We start from the raw sequence: 23,197 nt of genomic DNA on the forward strand, positions 1-23,197 counted from the left end.
CAAAGATAATACTCTACCATTGCTCGCATGTTTTTTGCAACATAAAATTGGAGTGGAAACAACTGAAGATTTTCTTTTCATAATTTTTAAAGGAAGCCTAAATAAGGCAAGTAGGATTCTATTGCAGAGGTCTTCTGGAACATGAAATAAAAACACAGCCAATTCAAATCTGAACTCGCCCTAAGTTTATGACTTGCCATGCAGCATCCAAACCAGCCTGAGCACACAGCAGAAACTTGCTCCATCAACCATTGAAGGGCCTCCTGCACCATCCCAGCTACCATGTAATTAAGTACTTATTTATTCATTTAAAGTGCCCTGAGCAATTCTACACTTATCATTGAAGATCCTCCCAAACTGAACCTAAAACGCACATTTGAGTCCTGCTTGGTTCGGATCAAATAGACGGGCTCTAATCCTATGTGTTACTGATGATTGGCTTAGGAAGGGCATTAGATGCATTTAATGTTTTTCTCCCCCAAAGTATTCTCGGAAACAGAATACTGTACCTCTATAATCTCGCAAATGGTTCTGAACTTTTTTAAATCAGTTAACAGAGGTGGTGGTCAAGAGTAAGAATTAGCTAATTTTGTGATTAAACTCATTTTCAACTGTATAAATTGAAGTATATCTAGTTATCGCATTTAGATCCATCATTTGGTTTGCAGCGTTGCATGGCACTGGCCTGGCTCATGGCTGACTTTATATTTGCTGATATGCAATTTTATTTCAGCAGAAATTTGGAGTGAGGAGGATGTGCTTCTCAAAACGAATACAATTTTGGCATAATTAGCATTCAGATTGTTGATTGTACTCGAAGCAGAAGTTCAGCAGACTTGGAGATTAGCTCTCCATGTCAGATTGAGAACTGTATTTTAATTCAGGTTTTGAACTCTGTCATACGGTGCAGTGTACTGAAATTAAAATTTATACCGTTACCTTATGAGTTCCCAGTTTTCAGAATGAAGTTGGTAGATTGCATTTAATGGAGTTTGCGACAGTGCTGCCTTGAAGTTTATGCACGCTTCAGACTTTAAAATTTAGAAACTCCAAGCCTGAAAATTCTTGTTGGTGCTCATAGTAAATGCACAGTTACTGTTAATGTTAATAACTTGTAAAACAGCAGTCCTAGGGGAATTTTATACAAAGTTTAATTTTTCATCAGTATTGCCAGAAGTAATTGTTAGGCAATGATACTTTGTGGTTCGTGTCAGATGTCACGATAAAATTCTTTTCAAACTCTTGGTTCAGAGTTGCACAAGAGCATGCTTTATACCGAACACTGCTGCAATTTGAAAATTTTAGACATTCTTTTCAAGCACAAGTAATTAGAGTCATTTCTGAAATGATTCATGCAGCTTATGGCTATTTTATCTTTCGAAGAGTTCAGTGGCTGGTAGGATTAATTTTTCTTCCAATAATCTTTAGATATTTGGAACATTTAGTTTTACTGTTCCCATTGTTCAACCTACCAAATAAAACCACAGTTTGTTGGGAAGACAATGAAGTTGCATTTCAATCCTGTAATCATTTATAATGGTCCTGCCTTAGCGTCAAGCTATATTTTATGAATGCTAGTTGAGTTAAGCAAGCTTCTCTTTCATAAACGAAGCTCAGACACCAAGGAATTGGATTGCTTCCATCTATTTCAGACCATGGTAATGGTTTGATGGGGCAATACTGTGTAATGCTATCTCAATAGTGTATCTTCTATAGATTAAATAAGGTTGTTACTCTTCAGTGAGGTTATCAATGTATGCAGGCTTGCACCCCGTTGGTATGACAGAAGCTTGATGTGGATCGGAATGGCTCAGTTGCTTTGGTCATCTTTATCCTTCAGGAATGTTATAACTGTTTGTCTCAGGAAGGAATCTCCTGGTGAGATTGTTGACTCTGTTTTGTTTAGATTTAAACTTTTCAATCACATTATAGGGGCAGACAAAGCTCCCGGAAGCTGCATTCATTTGTAGCATGAAGCCTTTGAGGTGGGAAGTAAGCCCTGGTTTATATTACATTTTTGTTTGAGACCACAGATGCACTGAGACTTGCCTGGCAATAACCTTTACAATGGTAGCAAAGTACTGCAGTTATTGGAAACCTGAAATAAGAACAATATACCTGAAACACCCAGCAGGTTAGGCTGCAGCCACATGAAAGATTAGCTCTGTTTATCTCCACAGATACTGCTCGACCCATTAAGTATTGCCAGCATTCTATGCTTTCCCTATAACATAATAGTCCTGCTGCAGTGTGCTGGTAGTATAAACAGATCCTTACCTGGTAGTATAAACAGATCCTTACCTGGTCGTATTTTATGCGAGCCACAATAGAACTACCATTCTATTGTGGGGCAAAACTTTACAAACACTAAATATATAAAACTAAATTGCATACCTTTTATTAACTCCCTCTGTGTCTACATTGATTTACTTATGTGCCTGCTCTTTATCAGATGGGCATGCATGATGAGCCATTGTGTGCCTAGAAGATGATTGATACAGAAGCTGAAGGTAACTTGCCCTACCCCAGTTCATCTGTCTAGAAAACCTTCAGCTCCTCTACCACAGCATCCAATTATTTATTAAATGATTCCTTGGGCTTTTGCTAGTAAATTGAATTGTAATAATGAAATTCCAAAAAAAATGCAGATTCTCAAAATCTGAAATAAGTGTAAAACACTGGAAAACTCCACAAGTCAGCAACAAACCTGGACAGAGAAACAGTCAACGCTTCAGGTATGCTATTCTTCATTAGAATACTGAAAAGTTCCAGCCCTAACTACGGGAAAGTGAATCCTAAGGTTAACCAGAAACCATTGATTGTTGTTGCTGCACATATCCCTTGACTGGGGACTCTTTGGCTCTTTGCATCACTTCAGTCACATCTCTTACTTGCTTTATTTCCAGTACAGCATTCTGATCTTTTGCCCCAAAGAAGTTTGGTTGCAGTTATTTGGAAATATTTATCAGGGGGAGAAAAATAAGTGATTTTTCCAAGTGGGCATTTGTGGAGGTGTTTCTTTTTTTTTCATTTTCTCATAGATTAAAACAGAAAAAGAAAGACCTAGATATTGTCAAGATTCCAGTTGTGTTCTTAAGGATGCGGACCAGGTTAGTATAAAAGAAAGAACTACATTGTTTGAGACTGCAAACTATTCAAGAGCAGCACCACTGAAGATCAGCTAGTATTCTAAAAGGAAATAAATTATACAGAATGTCTGCGCCCCCAGATCCTTATAAGTGAATACATTGCCTTTTGTGAGACTGACTACATGGACCTGGAATACTACACAAGTGGTTGGGGCACCAGTAGAGCTTTGGCAAATTGCCTCTGTCTGACGAAGCTGGGTAGGGTCAAATTAGTTCACTGAAAGCAGAAAATGTACCAAATATTCTGCAGGTCAGGAAACATTGCTCAGAGCAGTGAGGAATCAAGTTAATGTTTCACTTCAATGACCTTTAAACAAAGACTCTTTCTCCACAGATGCTGAGCATTTCCATCATTATTTTTCCAGATTTCCAGTATCCCACAATGTTTTGCTTCAGTGAAGTTAGTAACTTGCTTTAGGTTTCTCTGTAGAAACATTAATATGGACATTAACTGAGGACAAGTTTAAGCTCTGCTAGCATGTCCATAATGACCAAGCAGGCAGCACTCAGACATGAGGAACTGGCACTTGTACACGTGGGCTGGGATGTGAGACTGCAGCATCACTTGATGCCTGCAGGGCATTCAAGTGAGGGACAGGCAAGGCATTTGATTGTGCAGAATAAGGTTATAATTAGACCCAGAAAGAAAATGCTGCTACTCAGAAAATGTAGTTAGTCTGAACTATCCGGTGAAAAGAAATAAACACAAAGATGAAATAATCCTTCGTTCTGTTGAACAATCTTTGTCCAGTGGTTTATTGTCAGGTTCGTAGGAAGTAAAATTGGGAAATTTTTCTCATTGGTCACTGATTTATTAAACAGCTATCCAGTCCCATTAAAAAAAAATTCAAAATAATGCCATTTGTTGAGGATGTTTAAGGGTTTAGAAAGTAGTTGCATGAGGTAGAAATTGGTATGATTACACCAATTTTTGGGCTGTAAAATCGGAACAAAGCGAATCAGGTTAGCAGTGGGATAGTTGGAACATAATCGGGAATCTTCAGCTATACCTCTAAGGTTTTTGTAAAAACAAACTTCAATACAGAAAATTCCAAGGAATAGATATGTTACCCTTTACTCCATGATCTTGGTGATCGACCCTGTTGATGCATCATCTAACCCTTACTACAGTTTCTAAAATTTAGACTCTGGCAGGCTGGAATTATTCATCTTGTGCTACAAACTACCTGAAGAATTGCAGTAAGTGTTGCAGTTCAGCTCAAAAGTATAGATGAACTCTTGAGGTCCAATTTAGGACAATATTAAGCCTCCCTTTTTTGTATTTGCTGCCCCTGAGCATCAACTAACCCATTCCAATTTCTTCTCCTTGGTGTGTTGAACGCTCCTTTCCCACTGAGGTAGATGAGCATGTTTACATTCCTTCACATTTATAGCTGTGTTTTCTTTCAAACCTGCATCCTCTATTAGTACAACAAATGTCACGGTAGTTTTCAGAAAAGGCTGTTGTGATAAGTAGTGACATGTGCATTGAACTAGAGTAAGCAGGGTGAAGTTTTGAGTTCTGCTAAGGCATATCTTGTTTTGACTAACAACAACTGCACAGATCAAACTGATTTACAAATATGATTGAGTGACAACAAGTTTTGAATGATGCAATGATTGTCTTGAAAATCTGCATCAATTTTGCTTTGAGTAAATATTTGCAGTTAAAGTATGTGGGAAAACACTGAGTGCTGATGAGAAATAAATTCCGCTGCAACATTACATTAGGGCATCGATTTACAGTTACTACAAGGGCAGAGATTATTATAAATGGCAACAAATGCTGGTTTAGTGAAGCAGCAGAAGGATGCAATTATCATATGTGAAGAAGAAAGGCCTCACTTTTCTTGTGCTTTCCATGAGAACTATGAAATAGTGGAGTGAAGAACAAGGGGTCAATGTGATGACATTTGGGGCATCACATGCATCTTGTGTCATGTCATTTTCCCTTAAACTGCAATGTTCTGTGTTATTAGGCACTATTAACTACAAAATAACTAACAGGCTTCAAGGTATTTTGGATATCCTAAGACATGAAGGACACTGGTAAAATGCAAGTTATTTCTTCTAATATTTAATTCTGTGCAACCCTGAGGTGAGGAAAATGTTATTTTTTATACTTGGATGTTTTTTGTTGCAATTTGGTTTTGCTTGTTTTTTTCCTGTCTCTTTTGGTTCTGTTGTTATGTTCCAATGTGTTATTTTTCTTTTATTTTTTTATCTCGATTCTGCAGTGGAGATGTAGTTTGAACAGTTTCCCATTTGTCCTGTAGATTAACTCCATGAGACGATTTGGTCCTTTGTGCCAGCTCTGGCACTCAATAATATCATGGCTGATTTTTGTTGCTCAGTGCCACTTTCTTGCACCAACCACATATCATTCAATTCCCATAGTATCTATTATACCAGATTGAATGTGAGGTGAAGTATTGCAGTGAATAATATTAAGAAGAGGGTGGTACAATGCACAGCATTACTTCAAACCACCAGCACTGGGATTGGACCTGTGGTGAGTGAGTTGGTTAGGATCACAGCTTGTATGACAATACATTGCATTCCTAGAACAATAATGAATGACTGAGGACAACCTAGATAGCCTACTCAAACTTAGAAATTGGGCATTGGGGTTTCTTAAATTCTCTACCTTTGCTGCTGAGGTAATGAAATCCAATCTTTGTGCAGAAATTAATTATCTGTGTTAATGATATAATCTGTGCAGAAAAAAAAGCATAATATTACAGCAAATTACTCTGAAGTGGTGTAAAGCAAGTGGAGCTCCAAGGAGATCTGGTGGACAGTCAACCTTCTCCTGAATCAGGGGCAATTAATGATATTGCTGGTGCTGTCCACACCTGTGAATGAATAAACAAGTAAAAATAATTTGGGGGACTTTTAACAAATATCTTATGAAATATCATGGACTGGTTTTGAAAATGATGAAAAGAACTGATGAGATCTGACATCATTGTCCTCACTACAATTTCAGTCCAATTTCTAAAGATTGATTTGATTCCCTCTCTGGCAACTCTCCGAGGCTGAATCAGAGTGTTTAAGACTTTAGTGTCATATTTGATTCCTAGATACTCATCTGACCACGCATCCTTGCCAACTCACCTTGGTTACATTGCCCAACTCCAACCCACCCCTCAGGGCATCTGTTTATTATCTTTACATTTGACTATTTCAGTGCACACCTCACCAGCCTCCCACATTCCACACTCTCTAAAGTTGATCTCTTCCTTGCCTGCACTCATGTCATCCTATTTACTCATCACCCCTGTGTCCACTACAGTGGCTTTTTGTTAAGAGACACATTAATATTGAAGTTTTTGCCCTTGTTTTAAGACTGCCCATGGTCTTGATCCTTATAATTTCCAATGATTTTTTGAGATGGCCTGTATTCCAATTTTGAACATTCCCAGTTTTAATTGCTGCACCATCAGTGGCCAGATGCATGGCAGATAAACCTTAAGTTCCAGAATTGCCCCACTAAAAAGCACATTCTCAGTAACGCAAAAAGATGCATTTCACTGTGTGTTTCGATGTACATGTGACTAATAAATATCTTATCTTGCATCTTAAAAGTCTCCCCCCCCTTTGATTCTCTTTCCTCCTTTAAGAATCTTCTTATAACCTGTTTGCCATCTGTCTCAATGTGTCTTTGTGGCCGGTGTCAATATATTTTAGAGTCACAGAGTCATACAGCATGGAACCAGGCCATTCGGCCCACAATGTCCACACCAACCAGTGGCCACCCATCCATGTTAATCCCATCTTCCAGCATTGGCCCGTAGGCTTCAATGCCAAGGAGATTCAAGTGCTCATCTAGACATCTCTTAAATGTTGGTGACTCTGCTTCCACCACTCTCTCCAGCAGTGCATTCTAGGTACTCACCACTCTGGGTGAAAAAGGGCTACCTCAGATCCCATCTAAATCTCCCCCCCCCCACTCTAAATATATGTCCCCTAGTACTATGCACCTCTGATAAGTGGAAAAGATTCCTGCAGTCTACCCTATCCATACTCTTTATTTAATATACCTCACCCATGTTCCCTCTTAATTTCCTCTGCTCCATGGAAAACAGATTCAGCCTGTCCAGTCTGTCCTCAAAACTGAAACGCTCCATCCCAGACAACATTCTGGTGAATCTCCAGTATGCAGTCTTTCCAGCACGATCGCATCTTTCCTATAGGTTGATGAACAGAATAGATGCAATACTCCAGCTGAAGTCCTGACCAATGTTTTATAAAGTAAGAGCATAACTATCCTGCTCTTGTATTCAATGCCCTGACCAATAAGGCCAGTATCCCATATGCCTTAACCACATTATCCACCTGCATTGTCACCTTCAAGGATCTTTGGTCTTGCACACCAATATTCCTCTGTTCCTCAATTCTCCCAAGGACCTTACCATTCACGGTGTCCAAGCCTCATTAGTGCTTCCAAAATGCATCACCCTACATTTATCCAGATTGAACTCCATCTGCCATTTATGTCCATTTCACTAATACAGCAATATCACCCTGTAACCTACCTTCCACCTTGTCAACAATTCCAACAATCTTAGTGTCATCTGCGAACTTACAGTTCATGCCTCCTATATCCACATCCAGATCATTCACGTACAAACAGAAAGTGTCCCGACACTAATCCTTGTTGAACACTACTAATCACAGGCATCCAATCACAAAAACAACCCTCTACCATCACCCTCTGTCTCCTATTGCCAAGGCAATTTTAGACCCAATTTGCCAACTTGCCCCGGATCCCATGGGCCCTCACCTTTTGGACCAGTCTCCCAAGTGGGACTGTCGAAAAGCCTTACTTAAGTTCATGTAAATCACATCTACTGCACCTCCTCATCAATACACTTTCCAACCTCCTCAAAAAATTGATCTGCCCCTTACAAAGCCAACAGGCTATCTCTGATTAGTCCCTGCCTTTCCAAGAAATCATTATCCTGTCCTTCAGATTTTTTTTCCAATAATTTCCCTACTACTGATGTTAGCCTCACAGGTCTGTAATTCCCAGGCTTTTCCCTGCTGCCCTCCTTGAAAAGGGGGGCACATTTGCCATCCTTCAGTCATCTGGTACCTCACCTGAGGCCAGCAAAGATGTAAAAAAAAATCTCAGCCAGAGTCCTAGCAATCTTTTCCCTTGCCTCCCGAAGCAGCCTAGGATAAATCTCATCCGGCCCTGAGATTTATCTGCCTTTAAGCCACTAAGGCATTGAGTACCTCCTCTTTATTTATGGAAACAAGCACTAGATTTTCTTCTACTCCTTCAATGAATTCTCCAACTACAAACTCTGTTTCCTTTGTGAATACTGATGAAAAATATTCACTTAGGACCTCACCTATATCTTCTGGCTCCACACACAGATTGATTCTGTTGCCCCTAATGGGCCTCACTCTTTCCTTGGTTATTATTTTGTTCTTAATATACTTATAAAATACCTTTGGATTTACACTTGATGAGCCACCACTGTCTGTTAATTGCTTCCTTTTTTCTCTTTATCCAATCCTCTGTCCTCAACATTCAGGGTTCCCTGCACTTGTTACCCCTGGCTTTCACCCTTACGGGAACATGTTGACCCTGAACTCTTGCTGTTTCTCCTTTTTGAATGCTTCCCACTGTCCAGATGTCGACTTAACTGCAAGTGGATGCTCCCAATCTACCTTTGCCAGGTGTTGTCATATTTTAATGAAGTTGGCCTATCCCAAGTTAAAACCTTTATTCCTGGTCTATTTTTATCTTTTTCCATAACCACATTAAAATATATAGAATTATGTTCACTATTTTCAAAATGCTCCCCCACTGACACTCCCTCCACCTGACTGGCTACGTTCCCCAAGACAAGGTCAAGTAATGCACCTTCCCTCAATGCTCAATCTACAAACTCTGTCAAAAAGCTCTCCTGGATATCTCCTCAAAAATTCCACCGCCTCGGAACCTTCTGTGCTCAGGCAATTCCACTTAATATTTGGGAAATTGAAATCCCCGTGTACTATAACCATACTTTTATCACATTTCTCTGATTTTTTTCCCCTACATATCTGTTACTCTACCTCTTATTGACCATTGGGAGGTTTGTAATACACTGCCAGCAAAGTGACAACACCCTTTTTATTTCTAATCTCTACCCATATTGCCACATTTAAGGAGCCTTCAAGGACATCCTCCCTCAATACTGAAGTAATACATTCCTTGACTAACAGTGCAATGTGACATACTCTGTTACATCCCTCTCTATCTAGCCTGAAAATTCTGTACCCTGGGAATGCTGAGTTATCAGTCCCACCCATCTTTCAACAATGTCTCAGTGAAAGCAATAATATCGTAGTCCCACATGTTAATTGTAGTTACCAGTTAGGTTCCTTGCATTAAAAGGGATGCAATTTTTCTTTGTATTCCAGATGTACATTTGCAGCAAATGGCCTTTTGCAGCAGCTTTATATTAACTCATTTGTCAAGCATACAAATTGCTTTGGTACTCTTGATGAAAGCATAATTTCCAGCTTTGGTCAGAGAGATATAGAGTCAGTTTGTTTCAGCCTGAGTGGGAATAATAATTGTGCATGTACTTCCACATGCAACAGGAACATTTCAATCAATATGAAGAGGAAGACTGTCTGGGACCAATGTCAAAAACCCATTCCTTTCCCACAGTTTTGGCAACATTATCCAATTCTTAACCATTCAGCCAAGAACATCCAATCAGAAATAATAGCTGTTGAAAATGTCTGTTCGTCTAGAATTTCTAATGTAGAAAGAATTCTCTTATTACAAAAATGGCAAGAAATTCTATTGCCTAGAATTTTCTTTGGTGCTATGCCATAGAGTCATATTTGATTGCTGGAAGCCAACTGCAGCTCTGTGCAAGCACAGTGTTTTGTAGTAAACTGTATTTCAGTCATCTTGATGCAAGACTGCTAGGTGTATGATCTAAAGGGGGAGGGGGGAATGTCTGCCCACAATATATTATGTGGCCTGAGCCATTTTCAGGGAGTGCACAAGTGAAGTGAGCTCTGTAGTCTTCGTGCATCGTCAGTTTGTCTTCTGCCTCAAAAATAAATTCTTTCATCTTTAAAGGATGTGGTGGGAATGGGTTATGATCACAACGAGATCATTGCTTTCCTTCACTGTATGGCTCTTGTTGGTCATTGGAGACATATGGTGCTTGTCCTTGTCACCCACTCACAGGCAAATCTGTCCCAAAACCATTCTACACCTGGAAGCAGGGATGAAAAAGGGATCCCGTGGCCACTGATCTCATTGTAAACTTCATCCTTCTCAATCAGCTTTGCAAGTCATGTGAGGCTTTTGTGTTTAATTGAAACATTTTTTACATCTTATCAATATTTTCCACATTTTATTAAAATTTAAATCTTTCACAGTTTTATTCATTTTCCTTTTAAAAGCTACAGATGTTTTTGCTTTCCCAATGCTTCCACTAGTACAAACCAGGACCTAACAAACTTCTGCATTTAAAATAAGTCTCCATTTGTTATTTGAAGTACTTAAATCCAGGTTGTCTTGTTACTCATGAATCAGTATTTCCTTTACCAGTTCTCTTAGTTTTCTTTATCTGACAAAAATATTTCTATTTCCAATTTTAAAACCTGTAGTTTTGCATCCAGTCCAAGGCCTTGACCTGTTACCTAAAGTAAAACATCCAAAAATGGATGCAATATTTTAACTGGACTAAGTCCATTGTGAAAAACAATGTATTTTGCTTCTTAATAAATGCCTTCTCCACCTTTGTATTCATTCTGTCAGACATGTCAGCTTACTATTTTACTTCCTCAATATATTGCACAAACCCATAATCATCTCTGAGATCAATGTCCCTTTCTCTGTTTATTGTGCCAACAACTCCAAGTTTAAATCCTCAGCAAGCCTCAGCTGATCCAGAGCACTTGTGACTGGTGATGTACCCTACATAATATCCTGCCTGTTTTTCTTCATCTGTGGAACCCTTCTGTCCCCTTCCACCTCCCTGATTCCCAGATTTCTGCTAGTTCCTTGTCCTCTCTGTTCATTGTGGAAACCATTCACTGTTTCCACCCTTGGGAATACCCTGAAAGACACCACCCCCCCAACATCCCCCACACCCCCTGTATCCTACCTTCAAAAGATTTCTGAAAGCCTTTCATTTTGACTGTTGCCTGCAGTCTCCAACCTTTTTCTTTCTTGGTGTTTCCATCTTTCTGCCCCAAGGTGTTCCTTGCTGAGATGAGCAGTGTACAAGTGGTCACTGTCATTGTTCTGATAAAGCCTTTCCTCCTATTTCTGGTTAACTATTTACGAATAAAGGACATCTTTTATTAATTTACTTGCTGCGGTTGCTGGCATTATAGAATGTAACTTATTAAACCTGCCTCCCATATAATTGCAACCGTTAGAGCATTGACCTGGAAGTGGAATATCGAAGCCAAAAGCTAGTGTTGGCTGTTTGCCAGGACTTGTTATCAAACAATCAGTGTAACGCCTCAGTCACTGTGTAGACAGCTGCAGGTTTTTAAATTGATTAAATAAGTTGCGAACTGAATAAACATCACATGGAATTGTAAGACTCGGGCACTTTTAAGTAAAAGGACCAATGTTCAACTTAAGGTTTTAATGTTTGAGTGCTTAAGGATAAAAGGAAGTTTGTGGGCTCGATGTGGAGGCAAGGAAAACAATTGAAGCTTGAATACACGTGGGAGAAAATGAACGTTCATCATGGCATGCATTAGGTTTGGATTAGGTGAGACAGACTTTGTTTTGCTCTGTATTTAGTGAGGAAATTATCAATGGGGTGATTTTGCAATGGAACAGTAACACTAATAAAACTGCAGTAAAGTGATGATTGAAGTGTGATCCCTAATTGATGTTTAGCATTATTGTGTTAAAACTTACCACTGTCTGGAGGCTAAGTACATAGATGATTGTTCTTGGAACAGATGGTTAGTTCAATACTATTGGTGATGATGTTTTAGTGCTTCTTTGCTGAGTAGTTGGCCTCGAGCTTTCCTCCTTCATTCACCTTGCTGCAGCCTTTTAATTATGAACTGATCAGACTACGTCACCTTTCTAGCCAAGGGAGAATGCAAGGATCTAAATGGGGGGAAAACAGTAGAGCTCTGCAAAGTGAATTTGATTCTGTTGGTTTCCAGACCAATCCATTTTTAGTTGCTGTCCACAAGTTTCTGCCTGCTTGTGTTCAACATTCTATTGTGATGCCATAGACCTACATAAGTTTGCATAAATGCACAAGTAATAGAATCAGATTTATTATCACTTACTTAAATGACTTGAAATTTGTTGTTTTGCAGCAGTGGAGATGGTGTGTTTTAGTTGCATGGGTGTAATGGAGGGTACAATCACGTCCAAATGCTCAGAGGAATATCCAAATGTTCAGGGTAAATAGAAAGAGCTTGGCTCTTTAATGCGACCCAGGAGAAGATGCATGACAATACATGCTGAAATTTTCCCAAGTAGGTTTGGACAACCTTGCACCCCATTGTTCTAATGACTGTAATAATGGGAAACAGTCAGAAGTTTGTAAATGCACTTTAAAGCACTGCACTTTAAACCAGTTAAATATCAATGGTCTGTCAGGTCATTGATATATCAGTTAAATATCAATGACCTAACAGATTGCATAAACAAAAAATGCAATGAATTAATTTGGAATAACAGATTTCCATTTGTGTAAGAAACTTGGCTGTCAAAACAACAGTTCAATAACCACAATGTTTTTAGAAGCAGTTGTCACATTGATATGGTAGTTTTGATTCATGTCATATAACCTTTCCCCATGGATTGTCAGCAAGGGTTTTGGACAGACTCTTGATGTATGAAATAATTGTTCTTCCCTTTGTTTCTTGCTTTGTTGCACTTTGGTTTCAGTAAATTCACTTTATTTTGTAACCTTAAGCGGTTTCGTCTTTTACTTTTCCATCTGAAACAAAGAAACCCAATTACTATTATGAGAGCTTTAGTTGTAAAAGCTCTGCTATAGTTCATTCACGATGCATGTGCCTGTTTCTCAGCCAGGGAATGTACTTTTAGCCAAAAGACCTTAAGTTATTGGCACTCTTGAACTAATTGATAGGTTTCCAGCCGTACATTGAAGAGAGTTGTCACTGGATCTCTCTGCTTCTGCTTGCATCTGGTGGCAGGCTCAATTCAAAATTCTGTAGAGAAATCCAGACCCAAACACATACTGGGATATATTTAAGTGAAAAGATTCTGATGTTCATTGGATCCACATGCCAAGAAATCTAATCACATAATGTTGTTTTCTTTCTTTGGCATAATGAGACTGAAAGTGATTTATGTTTGGAATGAAATGTGATAACAAGTATTTCTGGGTTTTTTTTTTACTGTGACTCCAACCAGGAAATCCATCCAAGTACTTTAAGGCATGAGCCTCACTTGTGGGATGACCTCATTCACTGGGCCATGTGCCTTTTTGAAACATCAGATCATGTTGTCTCGGAAGTGACCATCTCTGGGACAATTTGTACTGACCAGTGCAGTGATGGACAGTTTCCCCTATCAGTTAAGTCCCTAACTTCCCTTTCTCCATTCACCCTGTGTCATCGTGGCACCTTCAGTGGATCTTCCTGTAGAGTAGAAATGACATAAAACAGGGAACCATCATTGTGAGATCAATAATCTTGTGCCAGCCATGGGAAGCAAATATCCTTATTTCCTGCTCATCCAGCAGATAGTATTGGGGAAATAAAACTGGATTACAACACAGGTTACACTCAGGATGTGAAGCTGCCATCCTTTCCCCACCTCCACCCCAAAACCACCACACTCCACATCTCATGGCAAGCTTCAACCCTCAATGTGATCCTGAGCATCACTCCTATATCTCAAGTATCCTCACTTCATCCTGACTACCATCACAACACAGGCTCCATTTGGCCTAGAACCACCATTCATCCCCACCTCTGAAGCCCTTCCTTCCCTCTCGCCCTCCACTTAGATCAGAAGAGCAGGCAGAACACCATCAATCCCAAAAAATGTCCATGCAGTTGCACTGAGGGCTTTGAGACTCAGAGACAACTAAAGTTTTCAATTGACAAACCAGTGTCTTTGGCATTCTACTGCAGTGCTCATGCTTTTACGGATCAGATTTCTAAACCATGTTATTCTGTTTTATATCCCGGTATACCAGCAAAAATAAAATGAATGGGTATTTTATCTCCTCTTGCTTCACTGCAAAAATAATTGTTCTCTTCCTTTTGTTTAGCCAAATATCGGCAGATTAGGCATTCCTCATGGACCATCGGGAGAAAAGGTTGCTGTAGTTACAGTTGATGACTGTGACACTGCAGTTTCTGTGCGATTCGGAAGCCATATTGGAAACTATTCATGTGCTGCTCAGGGGACACAGACTGGATCAAAGAAGTAAGATGGAATAACTTGTGTACTTCTAAGCTATTTTATAATTTTGGTTGAATAGGTTTTAAAAATTCATGTTTTATTAAACATTACAAAAAATGGAAACAAGTATTATTTAATTTTTAAAATTTATTTTCCTCCATGTCTATTGAGTTTTGCACTCTGTTCCATCAGTGCTGCTGTAGAACTGACAATTCAGTGACTATTCAACCGACTGACACAGTCCTGGTGACTTCCTCTGAGTTTTCACCTCCCTGATTCCAGTTTGCATCCTTTCTGTCTTGGATAGTGAGACCTAACAAGGTGGTCTGAAAGTTTGATGACCAAGCAGGCTATTAAGATCCTCGTATTCCACTGCATGATTTTTAGTTTAACAGTTACCGAGGTATCGATAAATATCTTCTCCAGCTAAAAAGCACATAAAATTTTCCTCTAAATTAACTTCAGAAAAAGGCTTTTACCCAAGTTGCTCGCATGTTTATATAAAAAGCACCTATGTTGATCTTTTCATAGCTTCATCTGCATGCCTACCCTTTGCGTGAAGGGAATATGCATTTTGAAAATGAAGAAGACCAGAGCCAAGCGTTGTACTGTTCCATTCAGATGATAATGCAAACAGTTCCCAGCTAGGGCAATGTAGATAACTCAATAGTGATCAATAAAGCTTGGGTAACTTTAACAGTTCTTCTGTCCTTGGTCTGAGCTGCTAAGCTAAACTTTACTGGATCCACTGGTGTTTCAGCTGAGGTCAGACAACGTTGTGCAGGCCCACAAATCAACCTTCATTATTTTTTGTCTCTTTTTGACCAACTGCCATATCTGGTGGGTTGACATGAGTGTTACTCACAGGATGGCATTCAAACTGCTTCCATTTTCCACCCTCCGTCCCTGTTCTTCCTACCCACTCACCAAAACAACATTATTTTGTCATAGCATTGATAGGCAGCTAGGAAGAAGAGCAGACTTCTTGGACTCTCAATCTATTCCACCACACAATGTTGTGACTGATTGGTGGCCCAGCTCCATATATAACAATTCATCAGCCTCAGATGTAACAACTGAAATAGCATCAACTATCATTTTCTGGAAAGCGTTCCAAAGTTCTGTCTCCTTTTTCACAGTGAAACTTTTCCTGCCTTTACTCCGGGCTGTAATTTTTGGGCTATGTCCCCAGCCATAATTTATCTCCATCTCCCCAATCAGTTCCTTTTAATAGTTCCACTTGACTTTTTTAATTGCAGGCAATGCAACACCAGTTTGTGTAATCCTTCCTCTTAATTTAACCCCTGGTATCCAGTGTTGAAATCAGACTGATAGCCCTGAAGAAAATTACTTCTCCTGGTCTGTCAGAAAAGGAGCACTGTGGTTCAGTGGCACCTGTCAGAACTTTGGAAAAAGGCTAGTTCATGGTTTCCTTGCATTAACAAGCAGTGGCAGACATCTGTACTACAGCTGACTATACTGATGATATACTGTACACATACTACCTTTCCAAATGGCTGTAATTCAGATTAGAGAAGTACATTTAAATTAAGAGTGCTGTGTTATTCAGTTGTCCATAAAATTCCATGTTCTCAGTACTTTAGCCCAAATTTTAAACTAAATTATTCACCAACAAAGAGAATTTGTGTTCCTTTCATCTTCTTCAGGTCTTTGGATTTGACCGGCCCCTTATTGCTTGGAGGTGTTCCAAACCTGCCTGAAGATTTTCCTGTGCGCAATCGTGAATTTGTGGGATGCATGAGGAACTTGACCATCGATAATAAGCAGCTTGATATGGCGAGTTTTATAGCGAATAATGGCACACTTGCAGGTAAATAATGAGAACTTGTATTCTGTATAAATGCACCAATGTGAAATTATGTGGCAAGGAGAGATTAATCTAGCCATGAAAGTACAACATCTTTCACAGTATGACTGGCATTAATTATGTTTTTATGGCTATGTTGGGTAACAGTGAACGTTTATCCACAGTCTCGATCATTTAAGTTGTGTATTAGCTTATTATTCTTAATAATTTATATGCATTTGTCAGATATGGTCTTCACAGGAAAGCCCATCCTTTATTGCTTTTGACAAGCAGTGGTGAGGTACCTCCCTGAACCACTGCTGTTCATGCAGTGAAGTTATTCTCACAGAGCTGCTAGGTTTCAGGGTTTTGGTCTACATGGCAGTACCAAGTTAATGTTTTACGTCAACAATCTTTCATCAGAGTTTGCCAGCATTTTTTGCTTTTATGCCAGATCTCCATTATCCTCCAAGATTTTGCTTTTAAATTTGAATCTGAAGACCTTACCTGTTCTTTGGTAATTCTTTTGGGTCACGTGCAAGCCTTATTTCCTCAGAGTCCTCTATCAGTAGTGGTCAGAACAGCAAAATGGGTAAGGAATTTATTGGCTGAGCTGATGTTTCCAAGGAAGAGCAAGTTCACAAAAGAAAAACTCTGTTGAACACTTTAGCTGCAGAGTGGTTTTGAACTTTGCCGATTTTCACTGTAGATTCAGTACACTTAATTCAAAGCTACAGGCTAGAAACTCTTCTGCATTTCAAAACAGCTTTAAATCAGCAATGTGTGGTGCTATGCACCAGGGTTATGTGAGGTCCCGGGCAACAAAATTCTATCACTCATGAGCCCCAAGGGATTGCGTGCAGCACAATCAAACAATAAACATGTACGTAACCTTTTGCTCTGGAAGCAGAGGAGGAAGATGGGTAAGCCACAGGTTGCAGAGGTGGGGTGCGAGATAGAGAGAGGACTGGGAAGGTTAGTGCAGATCCAGCCTGGAAATTGGAGGGCCAGAATGGGGGTTGAAAGTTGACAACGTGGGCTGCAGTATCAGGGAAGAAGGTCAGCATCAGGTGATGGAGCCCCACCGCAGCATGAAGGAGAGTGCTGAGGCAGCCAAGGCTCCCAAATCACAGACTTCAAATACTTGATGTCATTGTACATGCCCAATGACTTATGTTTGCATCCACACAAAGGATTCAATCATGCCCGGTGACCAGGTTTTACATTAAATTAATTTACTTCATGCACAAAATAGTTACAGTACATAACAGAATTTCTAGCTCAACGTCGGTTGCAGTCTTTCTCAAGCGCTCTAAAGGGTGGCGATTTCTTGGGTAGTATCATCTGATCAATCTCCTTGCAGGCACCCAAAACAAATTTCCAGCCTCTTTTGCTGCAAACTTATTCTTGTTATTGCTTATAGAATATTGACAACTTGAATATTTTATGTAATTTGGATATATCCACAGTCTCAACCTAAAAGTGCTGTTCGTTCTGTTGGAAAGATGCCTGAGAGGAGATAAACGGACACCATGTAAGAGGGGAAGTTCAGAATGGAGTTACTGGTGGAGAAGGAAGAGAAGTTGAAAGTAATGCCTTTATTTGATTGCAGGGTGTCCAGCTAAGAAGAATTTCTGTGACATAAACATATGTCAGAATGGTGGACAGTGTGTAAATAAGTGGAATACTTACAGCTGCCAATGTCCCTTGCGATTTGGTGGCAAGAACTGTGAGCAAGGTGAGTGATGTTAATCCACTATGATTAAGAAGGAGTTTCCTTTGGCTTGATGCAAACCTCAGATCTAATTTGACCCAGTAAATATATCACCAACAATTTGCACAATATCTATCCAGTCTGAACTGATATGGTGACTCCAGCAGAAATAAATTGGCCAGTCTAGGTGCTGCTCTGTACTTATTCTTTGACTACTTATGGCACTAATAAATTGACCTATTTTGTGACTCTTGCTCCAAAAGATCTGGCCAGACCATGTATTGCCTGTGACTCCAGGTGGCATTGGTAAACTCATCAGTCTACATACTGATCCAGCTTAGGGCAGTGCAGTGGCACAGCCAGTAGAGGTGCTGCCTCACAGGTCCGATGACTCAAGTTTAATCCTGACCTCCAGTGCAGTCGGTGTGGAGTTTGCATGTCCTCCCCTGACTACATGGGTTTCCAATGGGTGCTCCAGTTTCCTCCCACACCCCAAAGAGTTGCAGGTTGGTAAGCTAATTGACAAATGTTAACTTCCTCCAGTGTGTAGATGAGTGGTAGAATCTGGGGAGAGTTATTGGGAATGTGGAGAGAATGATGCAATTAGAGTAAATGGATACGTGAACATTGGCATGAACTTAGTGGCCAAAGAGCTTGTTTCTGTGTTCTGCTACTCTGTGCACTCTGGTTTAGCTCCACAGAGATTCTGGTGTTTAGGTTACTTATACAATTACAAACATTGTTGTTTTACACTGAGTCCTGAAATGTTCCCGCCAAGACAAACAGGATTAAATAGATTTAGCTACTTGGTGAGGTTAACTTGCAAACTTGGAACATTGAAATTTAAAACCTCTGTAAAATATGTATATTTAAAGTACTTCCAAAAATAATATCCTTTTGTCAGAATATTTTATCAGTTTCTCTGTAAAATGTTTTTAAACACTGCTGGGTTGATCTTATAAAACAATCAACATTGCTGCTGTTGAATATTCAGTTGCTGAGAATGCTATCTTTAATTTCAGCAGTTTGGTCATAAACCACAGTTTGTTACATTCTTACGATAAAGATGTTCTACACTTGGGGTTTTTTAACATTGATAAGATATGACAGCAAAGCAGTTGGACCCTTTTGCACCTGTCTTTTTGATGCACAAATCATAGAGGTTTCTCAGGACTGGAAAATTGCCAGTGGTTATACCCTTGTCCAATAAAAGTGTCAGGACAGAGCCAGTAACTACAGACCAGTCAGATTAACCATGAAGTAGATCAAGTTTTAAAAACAGCAATTAGCAACTGAATTAGCAATCACTTGGACAATTATGGGTTGATTAGACAAAGCCATCATCAGTTTTTAAAGGCAAATTATGTTTGACTAACCTGACAGAACTTTTTGATGAAGTAATAAGAGAAAGTCAATGAGGGAAATGTTTTTGATATCACGCTAAAGGACATTTGATAAAGTACCACACACTAGGCTTGTCATCAAGAATGGTCCTCATGGAACAAAATGAGTAGTTGCGAAGTTGATAGAAAATTGGCTACATAACACATATCAAAAAGTAGTAATCTAAGATTGTCTTTTTTGAACTGAAGGGAATTGTGCATTGAAGTTTCCCAGGGGTTAGTACTAGGATTGTGGCTTTTAGTATAATTTAATGCAGAGAAAATGCCAAGTAATTTGTTTTTGTAAGAAGAACAAAGATAAACAATATAAACTAAATGCTATGATTTTGAAAGGGGTACAGAAACTGAGAGATGTAGGGCTATATGTGCATTAATCATTTAAAGTGGCAGAGCAGGTTGAGAAAGTGGTAAAAATAATACAGTATCTTGGGCTTGATGAAAAGAAGCATGGAGTACAAGAATAATGAAGCTGTGATGAACCTTTATTAAACACTGACGAGGGTATAATTGGAATATTGTGTCCAGTTCTGGATGTCACACTTTAGGAAAAGCACAAAGCCTCAGAAGAGGTGCAGTGGAGATCTTCTAAAGTGATTGCAGAAATTACTAGTAAGATTGCCGTAAATGAAATGATTCAGGATCTTATGAATGGAGAAGCAGAAGTTGTTCCCTTTGAGATAGAAGAGGTGGAAAGGGGACCTGATGGAGGTATTTAAGGTCATGGAGGGTTTAGACAGAGTAGATAAAAGGAAACTGTTCCCATTGGCAGAGATATCAAAAACTAGGGGACATAGAATGACTATGATTGGTAAAAAAAAAGTACAAGAATGACACGAGGGAAAAGAAGTTTACATGGTGAGTGGTTGGAACCTGGAGTGCACTGCCAGGAGCATTGACAGGGCAGATTCAATAGCAGTATTCAAAATGAGACTGGATAAATCGTTGAATGAAAGAATTTGCAGGATGGTGAGGAGAAAGCATCGGAGTGGGACCCACTGGATTGCGCAGAGCCCTTACAGATAGGCCGGATGGCCATGTTCTTCTTTGCTGTAGCTTTCTACAATTTCCTGTTGAAATCTACTCACCATGATTGTCCTTCATTCACCTTCACTTAGCCGGGTTTTAATCTCAGCATCATTCATACAGGTAATGACATCATCATCAGCATGCATGACGCTCACCTCTGCCTTACTGATGGAAATTAGATCAACAGTCTGCAACCTGCCATATCCATTTCTAATTCTCAGTGTTGGCAAGGAGATGTGAATTAGAGGGTCCCTACATGGCTGCCTTCCTCTGCCTGCCTGAGTTGTTAATGCCCTGTATATTTCACGTATCTTTGCTGAGTTTCACAGTAATTGCAGGATTGTGTGGAAGAGATCTCTGCAGAGTTATAAGCCTGTTCTATTTCTCCAAAGCTGAAAGGTCTTAAACCTCTTTGTCCCCTTCCAGCTGTGTCCATTATCCTAAACAATAACATTACATTTATTTCTATGCCTGAGTAACGTGGGAATAAATTGAACTGCACTCCACCACACCTTAAAAATGTCACATTTCACTAATAACCATATTAGAACAGTACAGCACAGTACGGGCCCTTCGGCGCCTGATGGAATATTCCCCAGTCTGCTCCGTGAGGCAAGGGAGGAGATTGCTGATCCTTTAGCTAGGATCTTTGAGTCCTCGTTGTCCACGGGAATGGTACCGGAGGATTGGAGGGTGGCAATTGTTGTCCCCTTATTCAAAAAAGGTTGTAGGGATAGTCCAGGGAATTGTAGACCAGTGAGCCTTACATCTGTGGTGGGCAAGCTGTTGGAAAGGATTCTAAGAGATAAGATCTATGGGCGTTTAGAGAATCATGGTCTGATCAGGGACAGCCAGCATGGCTTTGTGAAGGGCAGATCATGTCTCACAAGCCTGATAGTGTTCTTTAAGGAGGTGACCAGACAGATTGATGAGGGTTGTGCAGTAGATGTGGTCTACATGGATTTTAGTAAGACATTTGACAAGGTTCCACATGGTAGGCTTCTTCAGAAGGTCAGAGGGCATGGGATCCAGGGAAGTTTGGCCATGTGGATTCAGAATTGGCTTGCCTGTAGAAAGCAGAGGGTTGTGGTGGAGGGAGTGCATTCAGATTGGAGGGCTGTGACTAGTGGTGTCCCACAAGGATCGGTTTTGGGACCTCTGCTTTTCGTCATTTTTATTAATGACTTGGATGAGGGGATAACAGATGACATAAAGGTTGGTGGTGTTGTGGATAGTGTGGAGGATTGTTGAAGCTTGCAGAGGGACATTGATAGGATGCAGAGCTGGGCTGAGAAGTGGCAGATGGAGTTCAATCCGGAGAAGTGTGAGGTGGTACACTTTGGAAGGACAAACTCCAAGGCAGAGTACAAAGTTAATGGCAGCATTCTTGGTAGTGTGGAGGAGCAGAGGGATCTGGGGGTCCATATCCACAGATCCCTGAAAGTTGCCTCACAGGTGGATAAGGTAGTTAAGAAAGCTTATGGGGTGTTAGCTTTCATAAGTCGAGGGATCGAGTTTAAGAGCCGCGAGGTAATGATGCAGCTCTATAAAACTCTGGTTAGACCACACTTAGAGTACTGTGTCCAGTTCTGGTCACCTCATTATAGGAAGGATGTGGAAGCGTTGGAAAGGGTGCAGAGGAGATTTATCAGGATGCTGCCTGGTTTAGAGAATATGCATTATGAGGAGAGACTAAGGGAGCTAGGGCTTTACTCTTTGGAGAGAAGGAGAATGAGAGGAGACATGATAGAGGTGTACAAAATATTAAGAGGAGTAGATAGAGTGGACAGCCAGCACCTCTTTCCCAGGGTACCAATGCTCAATACAAGAGGGCATGGCTTTAAAGTAATGGGTGGGAAGTTCAAGGGAGATATCAGAGGAAGGTTTTTTACCCAGAGAGTGGTTAGGGCATGGAATGCGCCGCCTGAGGCAGTGGTGGAGGCAGGTATATTGGTCAAATTCAAGAGATTACTAGATAAGCATATGGAGGAATTTAAAATAGAGGGATATGTGGGAGAAAGGGGTTAGATAGTCTTAGGCGAGGTTTTAAGGTTGGCACAACATTGTGGGCCGAAGGGCCTGTTTTGTGCTGTACTGTTCTATGTTCAAACTATATGAACACCTCCTCCGTGATCAATCTAACCCTTCCTTCCTGCACAGCCCAGAACCCTCCATTTCTCTTACTTCCATGTGCCTGTCTAAGGGCCTTTTTAAATGTCCCTATTGTATCAGCCTCTACAACCACCCCCGGCAGGGTGTTCCAGGCACCCACCACTCTCTGTGTAAAGAACCTACCTCTGAAATCTCCCCTGAACATTCCTCCTCTGACCTTAAATGGACGTCCTCTGGTACTGGCTATTACCGCCCTGGGGAAAAGGTGCTGGCTGTCCACTCTGTCTATGCCCCTCATAATCTTATACACTTCTATCAAGTCAGCTTTTATTCTGCGTTGCTCCAAAGAGAAAAGCCCTAAATTCACTCAACCTTTCCTCATAAGACACGTTTTCTACTCCAGGCAACATCCCAGTAAATCTCCTCTGCTCCCTCTCTAAAGCTTCCATATCCTTCCTATAATGAGGTGAAGACAATGCTCCAAGTATGATCTAACCAGAGTTTTATAGAGCTGCAACATTACTTCATGGTTCTTGAACTTAATCCTTCGACTAAGGAAAGCCAGCACACCATACGCCTTCTTAGCCACCCTATCAA

General features: G+C 40.2%; 1 protein-coding gene across 4 annotated transcripts in view; it reads left to right on the top strand.

Moving 5' to 3' along the window:
- The window catches only part of celsr1a (cadherin EGF LAG seven-pass G-type receptor 1a), a 281,143-nt gene that overhangs the window by 197,307 nt on the left and 60,639 nt on the right, over nt 1-23,197 (top strand). For all 4 annotated transcript variants that reach the window (XM_052033623.1, XM_052033625.1, XM_052033626.1 and 1 more), the window contains exons 7-9: nt 14,405-14,562; nt 16,206-16,369; nt 17,958-18,083. In XM_052033623.1, the coding sequence (XP_051889583.1) occupies nt 14,405-14,562; nt 16,206-16,369; nt 17,958-18,083 (448 nt within the window). The remainder of the gene's footprint in view (nt 1-14,404; nt 14,563-16,205; nt 16,370-17,957; nt 18,084-23,197) is intronic.

The sequence above is a fragment of the Pristis pectinata genome, chromosome 19, assembly GCF_009764475.1.
Source record: "Pristis pectinata isolate sPriPec2 chromosome 19, sPriPec2.1.pri, whole genome shotgun sequence".
Classification (NCBI taxonomy): Eukaryota; Metazoa; Chordata; class Chondrichthyes; order Rhinopristiformes; family Pristidae; genus Pristis; species Pristis pectinata.